Genomic DNA, 12,610 nt, shown 5'->3' on the forward strand with positions numbered 1-12,610 from the left:
CTTGTATACCCGACTTCATATATCCAAATTTGCTAGTCATTGCCTGCGGTACGGATACCTAGCAGTGAAGTAGTCGATGAACAGTGCAAAATAGTAAGCTCAGTGTCGCTCACACTGTTGTCGGCCGGCAGGGGTCGGGTCAAATTTCTGGGGCCGAAAGACCGGGATCAATCGGCGCGAAGTGGAAATTCTTCTGCGGATAGCTTGCCCGCGACTTCAGCGAAACTGATGGCATTCGTTCCATGACCCCAAATGCAACAAATTTCAAGCCCAGCACACAACATGGGCCATTCATAGCAAATGTCCCTGGGAATCACGCTATCATTGAGAGTCCGGTCTCACCGTATCGGCTCTTCTGGGATCTCTCCGATTTCCAGGGTTCCTCAAAGATGGTCTCGGGCGCCTCGAACTCAACTACCACTTCCTCGTCAATGGGTGCACACAGCTACCGATGCAGCCAGGCCCAGCGCGGTTGAGACTCCCACACCGCGATCTCGAATCGAAGACGAAGAAGCGAACCATGGTACCAACCCAACCTGCGATACTGCCGTGAGTCCTACCTTGGAAGGCCCGGCCGTCGAAGACGAAAAGATCAAGACGCCACTGAGAGTTGAGAACTTGACGCTGGGTGACGGTCCGGACACAAAGCCGAAGGAAGCACGCAAACCTACGACGTTGCATCCACTTGATACCATCAGCGAGCGTCGTAAACCTGTTGAGTTTCTACTTAAAGATGCCAGCGAACGCAAGTTCAAACGACCGAACAAGACGGGCTCTACCCAAGTACAGCATGACTCTATACTCGTTACGCCGACGATACGTTACCAGCCCCAGCGAGAATCGCGAGCCAGTGTTCAGCGATTCCACCAAAGCATAACCAGGCAAATCTGGCTCGAGACGGTCCGACAGGTCAAAAAGGGGTCATTTAGCAACTGGCGCAATACTTTGGACCTTCTTCGACGACAGACCCGGCCTGTCAAGGGGCCCTGGCAGCGCAATGTGCGTAAGATCACAGTCGGGGTTGAACTCGCATATACGCTTCTTCACGATGTCGACCAAACTATTTGGGACATACACGAACAAACGAGATGTCATATTGAGATGCGATGGCCAAAGGATAAAGAAGGGACACTCAGTGAAGTGGGATATCTTTTCCTCTCAGGCGACGAGGATGCCTTGGAACACGCGAGCCAAGAAATATCTAGACTCGCCGCTCGAGCCGACAGCACGATCAGTATAGAAGGAGCCATCGGCAGCAACTTCTCTACAACACGGCGTGACGAGGTAGCTGGAGCAAAAAACGAAACTGTGTGGAAAAGTTCCGAGGAAGAGCAGCGTCCAGCGTATATGAAGGAATACTCACACAAGCACAAATACGAAAGTATCCTGAAACCGAAAGAATGGACGCCTGATTCATTCTTGGCCTATATAACCGCCATCACAAACGCAAGGATCACTACCCATGATAAGTACAAGATGTACGGTGCGGGCCCTGCCGCCGACAACGCGGCTCTCAAGCTCCTTTTTAGCGCGTTTACAGATGAGTCTTCAAGACATGCGCGGTCGAGGCGCGCATTCAAACAAGCTTTGCGATTTATTGAGCTGCGTGGCAATGCCTATCGTAATCACGCCCGGGACCTTTTCCAGAGCCAGCGAGATGCACCTTTTTCGATGGATACCGGCGTTTTCAACATTATGCTGGAAAACTGTGCCAAGTTGAAAGATCTTCGCAACTTTCACGGCGTGTTAGGGATGATGATTAGCTATGGTTGCCAGCCAAACGCGAAAACATGGGCGTTATACATGGAGATGATTGAGAGCAAACAAATCATTCAGCATGTTCTTCGACTCATGCACTCGCTCGGCCTACTTTTGGACCCCGGCGTCGTGCCACTCGTCACGAAGCAACTCGTCACGGAGGACATGCGCAAGCTGGAACACAACTGGCCTGGCATCCGCTCATTCCTTGAGACCCTGACCGCCAAGTACGGTACGGGCTGGTCATCGAGGCCAGTCATGCACGCCATTATGAACGAACTCGGACGTATGGGCAATTTCGCCTCGTGCTGCGACCTCTGGGACATCATGGCCGAGTCTCGAAATACCTTTCCTACCACGCTCACGCTCAACACGATGCTTCAACATGCGAAAACCCAGCGCCATCTCATATTCGCCACGGCCGCTTTGGAGAAGGCCCACAAGCACTTCGTCGTCATGAACGAGCAATCATACCACATACTCTTCTTCCTTGCCTTCAGGCTCGACAGGCCCAATGCTATGGGCGTCATCTGGCGTTATGCTTGTGTAGCGGGCAGGACCAGCTCAGATATGCGCAATCAAATCAGCAACTGGCGGTACGGCGTCAACCCGGAAAATGTTCTGCAGCACGCCATCGAGCCGAATCCCAAAGCCCACGCGGCCCCCTCTGCTCTGCCAACCTGGTTCGATCAGGACGTAACAGGGGCGAACCAAGTCAACGGTGCCCGGATCAGCAAGGCCACGCACGAGTATTTCCGGGAGCACAAAATGCGACCTTGGTACCCGCTCCATCAGCTCCTCTCGTGGGCCTGGGAAGCCGACGGGGAAATCATCGCAGCGGTCAAGAAGGCCAAGCAGCAGAGCCTGCAGCATTCTCCTCCCACACCACTGCGTACCGTCACTACGCCGGGAATCATGGTGATGTACCAACGGAACGGGCATGGCCTACGGACGCATCACATGCAGTTGAAGATTGAACATGTTGCAGCCACGGATGACTTGCCACCGTCATCTATTGATGGAGACGACCAGAGATCATCATCATCGTCCGTGAACGAGGACAAGACGACAATAGTAGTGCCGACTGAAGGTATCACAATACCGGTAATGAAAGACGGCCAGCCGTCGTCATCGGTTGACACAGACAACCAACCGTCACCGTCTGTTGACAATTACAAGATAACGATAGTGCCGACTGACGGACTCAGAATACCGGCAACCTAAGGCGTGTAGGCTCAAAATGGGGACTGGGGTCAAAGTCTCTGCATAGGAAAACAGCCATCTTGCAAAATTATTTATATTATAGACAACTATGTATAACAAACCCCCCTTCTTCTTGTAGGATAGCTAAGAGGCAGCTGGGACTGGGGAGTGCAAAATACCCATAGAATTCTGTACAAGACATACTTTTATGACAATTGTGTTCCAGGATGTGAAATTGCATCCTTGAGCATGGCTAAGGTAGCTGGTATGAGGTAAGTGCACTACTGTTTTCATCCAGTCCAAGTCTTCGTTACTAGTTTCCAAGGCATACATATATCGATTCTCTGTGGCCCATTTTACTCACAACTGGTCCAAGAACAAGACACGTTAGATCTCTAGAGCCCAATGACAGAGAAAGACCCCTCTTCTCAATAGGAGGAAGATTAAGAAAGTAGCAAGTGTAAAAAGGCGTTGGTGGGGTTATGCAAATGATCATAAGTAAGCGTGACAACTAGGTAAGCCCGCAGAGGGCTACTACCTTAGCTACAGCACGCAAAGATTGAGTCTTTTGAACTCTCTCAACATGCGGCCAGCCCTCTCTCTCCCCCTCTCTCCCCCTTTCTCCCCCATTGAGCCGCCGCGACTGCTGTTCATCATCCCCACTATGCCTAATCACAATCCTGTCAACGGCCTCCGGGACACCCAACATGATGAGGAAAACAACACGAGAAACATTCATTCATCCATTCCAGCCAAGCCATTGAAAAAGTCTCTCAAGCCTTCTTAAAAGTCATACGGATCCGTTGAGTCCGGTCTCTTCCAGGCCCGAGTGCACGCCCACGTCATTCATCAAGGTATAGAAATTTGATATTCCCGGCCGCTGAGCTCACTTCTCCTTGCCCTCCTCTGTAGACGCGGGAACTGCGGCCGGCTTTGACTCCTCCGCGGTCTTGTCCGCCGCCTTGGCCTGCTCCGTCTTCGGGGCTGACTTGTCCTCAGCCTCGCTATCCTTGCTGGTTGCCGAAGAGGCCTTGGAGACCTGGCTCTCGAGGTCCTTGTCCTCCTCAGCGTTGTCAAACATCTCCGTGTCGTCAGAGTCGGTCAGAACCTCAGTGCCGTCGCCAAGGAAGATGATGCGGCCCTTGTAGCCACCAATGCCGAAGGGTTTGCCCTTGTTCTCCACATCCACGTCGTAGCCGCTGTCACTGTCGTCGAAGTTGTGGTGAACTCCAGGACCGCGGAATTCAGCTAGTTGCAGGTGATGGATCAGCGCTCCTCCTTTGGAAAGAAATTATGGAACACAAAAACAAACGATGGCTACAAAAAGGGGGATAATGGTTGTATTATGGGGGTAAAGAGACTGGTCTCATGATAGTGCAGATGGAGGTCGGCGCGCGCTCAACTCCTTAGGAAGATGTGGATTCGGACGTGGATTCAGTCGTACCGTATTCGGGAGGGGCGCAAGGTCCGTCTCCAGCAGCAACCCGCTTGGCAATCTCCTCGTACCACTCCTCCTTGGTCTTGCCGCGCAGAAGACCAATGATGCACATGGTCATGTTGTCGCAGCCAACACCTCCGGTCTCCGAGTTGGAGGCCAAGCAGTTGTCCATCATGTTCTCGCAGATCTTGTCCAGCTCCTGCTTAGCCGCAATGCCACGACGGACGAACTCGACAACAGCCTGAGAAGACTGGCAATCCCAGATACCTAAGAATACTGTCAGCCTGTGATCTCCTTCCTCATATTCGGCGCTTCCAGCTTACCGTCGCAAGCAATGACCAAGAACTCATCGTCGTCGCTGATCTCGTGGGTCTCGACGTCAGGGAAGGCGGTGACGATCTGGGCCTCGGGCGAGAGCTCTGCGCTCTTCTTGAACTCGAAGTCACCAATGGCGCGGGAGAGAGCAAGATTGCCGTTAACACGGCCAAAGTCGACAAAGCCACCGGCGGCTGTGATACGGGACTTCTCGGCTATGGGGGGATTTCAAGTCAGCTTCAGGTATTGTTGCCTTTGCCATGGCCTAGTACTCACCCTCGAGCTGGGGCTTGTGGTCCTGGGACAGGGGCTTAGCCCGTCCCTTGATACCAAGAACGCTTCTCGAGTCGCCAGCGTTTGCCTAGTCGCGGAACGGTCGGTAAGTAATGCGAATACATCGCGCAAAAGCGGACGTAAGCAAACTCACAACGTAGATCTTGTTGTCCGAAATCAGGCCAACGCAGGCAGTGCAGCCAGAAACCTCCTCTTCGTACTTGGGATCTGGTACACCCCAAGGTTAGCTCATGTATGCAGCATAGGGGGCAACAAGTGGCGAGGGCCAGAACTGCAGCACAGCTGAGCCTCCAGGTACTGCCGAATCCGAGATTGTGAATTTACCGTTAAGAATCGCCCGATCGGTTGCCAAGAAGCCATCCTTCAACGCCTGTTCGTAGTTGCCCTTCTTAAAGGTCTCCTGCTTCTTGATGATGTCGTGAATGTTCTCTCCAGCGAACAAGGCTACTTTGTCGCCGCCATGTCCGTCAAAGACTCCAAAAAAGGAGAGTTTTGACTCGTGTTTCTTGGCTTCGTCGCTGCCGGGGGTGAGAAGGTCGAGGATGGTGATGTGAGCATCCTCCATGCTTATGCGCCAGCCCTGCATGGCAGAGACGCCATAGAGAAGGCGCTCATCTTCGCCCTTGGCCGAGGACTATAATTGTGGGAAGTGAAGTCAGTAGGTTGAACCAAGAGGCTGTTGAGTTGTAGGGATACGTCATCGAGTGAACATTGCTGCGAAAAACAAATCCAAGCCACCTTGCTGTGTCGCCTGCCCGCGCGATATCACCGGCAGGAACGGCCAAGGCAGGCGAGGGTAGGAGGGGACCCCGGGGCTGGCTGCGAACAAAGAGGAAGAGGCCGCAAAGGAGTAGATTGAGTATGAGGGTGTGATGATGGGCATATCGAGGGAAAGCAGCGCGTCTCGGGAGAGGTGAGGGTAGCGGTAGATTATGACATACCTTCTCGACAACGGGCTCGGAGAGAGTTTGACCCATGGTGACGGATGCAATGAGTCGGCAGCACAGCTACCGGGTTTGACTGGATGTCTGGTCGGTCAAATCGTAGTCGGAAGCGTACGTCGATATCGTAAGGTTGCCAAAGAGAAGAAATTTTTTCAGTGCCAGTCGTGCGTGCGCAAGAAGGCTGTGAGGAAAAAAAGAGGCGAGGTGACAGGAAGGTGGTGCGGTAGCAAAAGGTTCTAGATCGCGCACACTCGAGAGGAAGCGGGGTATCCGAATCGCAAGGGAAATGGGCAGGGGACAGGCGTCGATCCCTAAGAGATGTTGGGTCTGCTATCACAGGTAGTAGAGGGTCGAGTTCGGGGTGCGGTAATGCGAGGAAATTGGTCGCGCCAAAATTGTGAGGTTGCGCAAGAGAAGTGAGGGAGGTAGAAGGAGGGAAAAAATGACCCGAACTCAATCGTAGCTCGGTGTGGGTGAGGTTGTGAGTAGGAAGAGTTTTCTGGATGGGTGATGAACAGAGACCAGGTCGCGTGTTGTGGTGAGTAGTGAGTTGGTGTGTTGTAAGGCAGAGCGAGAGCGTGTGTGGTAGTGGTAGGTAGCCCCGGGGTCAACAGAGTTGCTGTGCGATACGGAAAGCGCAAGCAACGCGGGACAGGACAGGGCAGGATAGGACAGCCTAGCCGCGGACAACAACCTAAGCTGGGGCGAGCAGTTGCTTGCCCGGATTGCTGGCCCCGACTTGCTCTACCTAGGTAGGTACCTGGTAAGGTAGGTAGGTACCTTCCATATCTATGGAAGGGTAGTAAAGTCCAAGTGTGGTGACTCCGACGCTACGAGGAGGCGGTACGTACTACCAATCTCGACCATCACAAAGATACTACATACCTTACCTTACTTACTTACCTACCAACTATCCTGATGTAAGGAACTAAGAAAGCGCATGGCAGGAAAGGGGTCAGTCTTGCATATCCGTTCAAAGGTCAGTTGGCGACAGGACTATGAGGCGAAATCGGGTACGGATAGAAAGGCCACGCTACGGATGCCTTCTCTGGTAGTGCTACGTCTGGGTATGAGTCTGCGTCTCTTCGCGGCATCCACTGCCTTGCACCAACAACAATCAAATCTGTACGAGGGGTTGGTCACATTACCAATGTCTTCTCAACTCAGTTTCTTTCAGCAACATCGTATGTGGGTATCTATCAACCTTGCCTACCTGAAGTCAGTCACCTTGAAAAGTTGTAAGAAAGAATTTGTTTACCAAGAACGTATTTCACCGAGTGAACAAACTTGACCCGAAGTTCTAGCGAGCCTTACAACGACGATTTGACAAGGCGAAACTATGTAGGTAGCCAATTCCATAGACCAACGCAACGTCTCCGGCCGGAGCGGGATTTGCTTGCGCCTCTCATTCTTACTTGCATATGTCGTCCCAGTAAGACTGGCAACGGCCGCCACGTAGCCGATACCCAAGGAGGCACATTAACCCTCATGGAGGCGGCAAGTGCAAGAACTTCGTCGTCATTGCCCGCCTCTGAGTTGTTCTGTTCAAGAAAAAAAAAAGCCCCAGCAAGGTTTGCGTGCTACGGATCCGATACGGAACTACCTGCTGAAAAGAGACGAGTTTACCTGCAGTTGCGTCATACCCGACGTCGCGAGCTTACCACAAACAACCTACCGTATCATGCTACCCAGGCGGGCAAATTTCCACACAGAAGCTAAGGTAAGGCATTTGGAACGAGGTCCAGGTTCTATTGGACTCTCACTGCCGATATCCATGGAGTTGACCGGCTACGAGAGTTTGGATTTCAGACCATGGGAACCAATGTTGAACTCGGTCAGCACAGGTACAATTATCTGCAAACCACAACCAAAGCCTCGAGAAACACACAGACTTCCATCATCGCGTTTAGTTAAAGTCCAACCTACCCACCTGCCATATTTACGGAACCTGCACGGTTCTCATGCAAGGGCCTCCCGCCCCTCTCTCGCTCTAACGCCAAAACAAAAGAATCCCATCTCCCCCCTCCCCTTTTCAGGCCCTCTCCTCTCCGCCGTGCTCCTTCTTTCCCCCGTCCCCTTCTTGGCCCGAGCGAAGCTAGGACCTGAACAACCAGACATGAATGGACGGTAAATGAGGTCCAAGCTCTTTGCTGTCGCTTCGGGGAATCCGATCTAAGTGACTAGTATCAACCCCAGAGGCCGCTTTTCCCTAAAATACCTACCTACCTATCCAATCGTGCCAATCCGAGGCTGGGGCACAGGACAGGCAAGGGCCCATGAGGGTGAACGTTCTCCACTTGGCTTGCTTACCTAAGCAATTCATTTTGCCTGGCATCTGCCATTTGGTGCTGCCGTAGGCGTGCCGTGGGCGCGATGCGAGCCAAGTTAGCCAACCCCCACAACTTACAAGCCTTTCCGGAAGCACAGACTCAGCGGGATTTTGCCAAACAGAGACACGAAAAAGGGGTCCGCCCTCTTAGATAATAAACTTTTGTGGCATCGCCAATTCAACATTACGGTCTGGGTTTACCTGGACAGGGTTGTGGGTGGTGGTCTTTATCTCTTCTCCATACAAAAAAATTACTAGATCCTCATATCCATAGTTCCCACTTTCCATCGTCAAAGAACGGACTGAATCAAGTAAAGAAAAACACTTGAGCAAGCGACTCTGCTCGGGGCGGGTATAACAAAATCGCAAAGACGCTTCTGAACGAAAGACAAGTTATATCGCGGGGTAACGAGGTGTGGCCATCCCGCCCACCCTCGTCACCTTTTCTCACATGAACACGCGGAAATCCTCACTGCTGCTGTCTCGCCGACTCCGAGGACCCTTGTTCCCCACTGTTCCGGCTTCCGTCACCCAGCCAGATCCCTCCGACTCGGGCCCCGACGAGTATCGCGCCAGCCCTTTCCCCTTGCCCAGCACTTCGCTGCTTGCCCTTGATGATGCGTAATCAGGCCGGTTGCCCGAGGCACGTCGCTGCATGAGAGAGTCCCTGTTCCAGCGTCCGGCCATGATGTTGGAGCTGGATGATGATTGCCGTGACAGAGGAGTTTGCTTGCCTACCCGGCTGTCCCTGTTCACCGGCCCGCTCGAGTCTTTCTTGATGATGCTGAGAGGCCGAGGAGACAGCGATGGCGTGTGTCTCATAAAGGGAGAGCTTCGTGTCAATTCCTCGTAGGCGATGCCGAGCGAGTCTCTCGGTGGCGGTATCGTCCGCCAGTTCTCCGTACCCCTGGCCGACTCGAGGGAATCAGAGTCGTCGCTGTCCAGAATGTACCTGTTGCGCGAGGGAACGACTGAGCGACCGCCGAAGAAGGGACTTGAGTCAGACTTCCTGCTGATCGGTCGTGAAACTGAGCCATGACGCGAATCCGGCCTTGAATCCTGCCGAACGAACCTGCCCCTTCCTGATCCCGATCTCGAGCTGCGAAGACTGCTTTGTGATCCCAAGTCACTCATGATAGGGAAAGCTTTCCGTGGTCGTTGTGACGGCGAAAACCTATTGCCATTCGTAGGGTTTGAGCCCAATGGCGTTGGCTGTTCTGGGATCGAGGCCAGACTGTCAGAGCCAGAGGCGCCCGGTAGCAGCTGCGACCTGTCGAGGGTCAATCTGGATGGCTCTCCCCACGGGCTCGTGTAAGCAAGGTCAGGTGTTGCCTGGATACTACTTGTTTCCGCATTTATAGACGGGATGGTGACGTCCAGCACGCTCCGGAAAGAATCATCTCGTTGACCCTGGAGAAAGCCAGAAGATCCAGATAGCACGTCACTCGGGCCGTCGTAGGTGCTCGTCGATCCCTGATGCGTGTGCTGAGGGTGAAACAGGACGCCCTCTGTAAGCCAGGACGACGTGACGGATGGGGATCTCGGCGTAGGGCTTCTTTCAGATCCCCTCCAGTATGATGAGCGGTTGTTCGTATTTGACTGTGACATACGAGAGCCGGTAATGGTTGAAAGCGTCCTCGATTGTCTCATCTTTTGTACAGCAGAGTTGAAATAACCCCTGCTGCGTCGATTGTCCTCAGGCTTCTTTAAATCCCCAACCGATGATCCGTCTCTGCTGTGAGCCCCTCCGTTCATCACAAACGATCCAGGTACTGGTTCCGATATGCTGTTTTTGAAGTTCTCGTGGATCGATTCTCGCTTTTGCCTCCTCCGGCAACATATGATTAAGAGGACAAAAATGGCGAGGAATAGAAGTGGTAAGAGAATCGCCAGTGCGATATAACCAGCTTTCAAGCCTTGTTGCGGGTCGCTTGTAGGCGCGGGATTTGTTGGCTTAGTAGAAGATGTGGGAGAATCGGTGGTAGTAGTGGCTGGTAGAGGTAAGACTTCCAAGTCTGCCGTCACCGTCTCGGTCTCCTCTGAGCTTTTTGATGCCGCCTTGACGTTGACTGTAATATTCTCGGGGGATGTAGTCTTGGGCGGCATTCCCGATATGACCAAGCCATCGACATTGACCCAGTCTGCTGAGGAGTCGATACTTAGATCAATGTCTGAAGGCGTCCATAGATACGGTTCCACGTCGAAGGTGAAGTTCTTTCCCGGTGTCGCCTCGATGCTCAAGTTTGTGTTCCGGAAGATTCGCGTAACGACGAACACCGATAGAATAATGTCAAGAGTATCAGAGTATACATCCCGGAAAGTGAGCGTAGAGTTTGAAGATTTTGCATCCTCAGGGGGATTACCCTGGATTTCGAAAGTATTATTATCGACCGAGAGCCAGCTCGGAAGGCCGGATACGGTGAGGTTCAGCTCGGATGGCGTTGTAGAATTCCCATCCAACCTGATACTACCGGCGAGTGCCGTATATGACACATTCGTCCCGCGCGTTGCGTTGATTTCGATGGTAGGCGTGTCTGTTGTCAATCTGTGGGCACCAACAACGATGGAGAACACAACGGAAACAGCCGAGAATCCGATAATGTCAGAACCAACGAGGCTGAAGTCGAATTTTTGGGGCGGCTGGACGAGAGACTCGAATGGTGGTGTTTTCCCGGCAAATGTGAGGCTGCCGGCGTCGAACTTGATCCACGAAGGCAAAGGGCTGCTATCTGCGGAAGTGGCGTAGTAGTTTAGCCCATCTCCAGCATAAGAGAACGTGTCCTTGGCGAATGTGAAGGAGAAGTCGGAGGCGGGAGAGGCCACGACGGCAGATGGCGATGATGTATCACCGAAATTCTTAATTTGCTCTGATAGCGGGATATTGAGCTTGGGTGTAGGCCTCCTCGTCACCACGAGAGTGGCCGTCATCGTAGCAGACCCAGAATCGTCCGTTGCAACGATGTCCACCGGGATGCCCACAACTTCTCCTGCCGGAACATCTTTGTCTTCGGGGGTTCCAGAGAGCCGGCCGGTGCTAGCATCGATCGAAAGCCATGCCGGCGAGTTCAGGAGGCTGTAAGATAGTCGGGATTGCGAAGAAAACGTTTGAGGTGAAAGAGTATACGAAAACGGCTCCGATATCCTCGTCGCAGGTGGTAGCTGAGAGTTGAATGGGAAGTAAACGACTGGTACGGCTCCTGCAAGCGCAGCTAGACTCAGGAACACAGACAACATCACGTACATTGCCATGACTGATGCGTTGTACGAAAGGAGCGGCATCTGCGAGCCAGAGGAGCGGAAAACAAAAACAAAATCAATCAGAGAAGACCATGTCAAACAGAAGGTTATCTCATCAGAAACGAGAGAAGCCTAGGACGATAACTTTACCCGTAGAGGATATCCTCGGCGCGAATCTCGTGGTCCATGGCTCTCGTTTTCTGGTGCTACGTGTCTCCCTTCGTGCCAGTGATCACGCCCTGAGAAGGGATTCGCGGGTGGGCGCGTCCTCCCCGAACTGCCGCCCTTCCATGTGGTCGGTCAACGGAGGGTACTACTTCACTCGAAGAAGCAATCGTTTCAGCGTGGCAAAGGTTCACTTGCCATACTTGGGGTGTCAGAAGGCGACTAATCGAGGACTGCATTCCAGCGGCGGGTTGAAGCGCCTCAAGGGTGTTGGGGATAGGTTAGGCCCTGAGGCATAGAGGGAGGCGGGATGAGACATGTCCACTCGGAACGTGTGGTTCGACGAGGTCCGGAATGTATTAGGTTTGTTCTGCGGGTTAGTTCGAGGGTTCATTAAACAGTCCATTGCTTTACATTGGACAATACATTCGTCAAGCTTATTCGGTCTTGTGCTTGATAGGAGGATAAGATGGTGTAATCGGGAGTACTTGGGAGAGGCAGGAGGGCAGGACATGTGGTTTCCTTTTGTTAGGTAAGCCCTGCTTGGGTATCCCGCAATATCGGAGCGTAACGAAGGCTTCTACCGATTTCCACCCACACAAGCCACGCTTCTACCCAGTCAAGTGGGTGACAAAATTGATTTCCGCTTGACACATCCGACAAGCAGTTCCACCGCTATTATCACTAGCACCAATATCTATTAGACAGAGTATATTCCTCTACGTATATACCTCAGAAGAACTTTAATATAAAGGGTAGTAATTATAATATGAGCAGTGAAAGGGCTACTTATGAAGATGAATAGCAGGAAATCGATTTTGTCACCCGCATGCCAGTGAGGCTCAAATCAACCGTCGTTGCCAAACAAATTGGAAAGAGCGGAGAGTGCAGGACCCTGAACATGGTTGAAGCGGAAAGCGCGCAGCG

General features: G+C 52.6%; 3 protein-coding genes across 3 annotated transcripts; 1 reads left to right on the plus strand and 2 right to left on the minus strand.

The window, feature by feature from the left end:
• Window positions 1–300: 300 nt before the first annotated feature.
• Window positions 301–2,982, plus strand: CPAR01_04127 (uncharacterized protein; the record flags this gene model as incomplete). Its single annotated transcript, XM_060488408.1, has 1 exon — window positions 301–2,982. One exon carries the CDS (start codon window positions 301–303, stop codon window positions 2,980–2,982), a length of 2,682 nt encoding a protein of 893 aa, XP_060352614.1.
• Window positions 2,983–3,847: 865 nt separating this feature from the next.
• On the minus strand, window positions 3,848–5,985 carry CPAR01_04128 (protein phosphatase 2C; the record flags this gene model as incomplete). The annotated part of the gene is made up of 7 exons (XM_060488409.1): window positions 3,848–4,239; window positions 4,406–4,666; window positions 4,723–4,929; window positions 4,991–5,075; window positions 5,142–5,215; window positions 5,333–5,642; window positions 5,950–5,985. The coding sequence occupies 7 exons, from the start codon at window positions 5,983–5,985 to the stop codon at window positions 3,848–3,850; spliced, it is 1,365 nt and encodes a 454-aa protein (XP_060352615.1).
• A 2,743-nt stretch (window positions 5,986–8,728) lies between these two features.
• CPAR01_04129 (polarity establishment/cellular polarization) lies at window positions 8,729–11,560 on the minus strand (the record flags this gene model as incomplete). Its single annotated transcript, XM_060488410.1, has 1 exon — window positions 8,729–11,560. One exon carries the CDS (start codon window positions 11,558–11,560, stop codon window positions 8,729–8,731), a length of 2,832 nt encoding a protein of 943 aa, XP_060352616.1.
• Window positions 11,561–12,610: the final 1,050 nt, after the last annotated feature.

Source organism: Colletotrichum paranaense, assembly GCF_030867605.1.
Source record: "Colletotrichum paranaense strain IMI 384185 chromosome Unknown Scaffold_3.1, whole genome shotgun sequence".
NCBI lineage: Eukaryota > Fungi > Ascomycota > Sordariomycetes > Glomerellales > Glomerellaceae > Colletotrichum > Colletotrichum paranaense.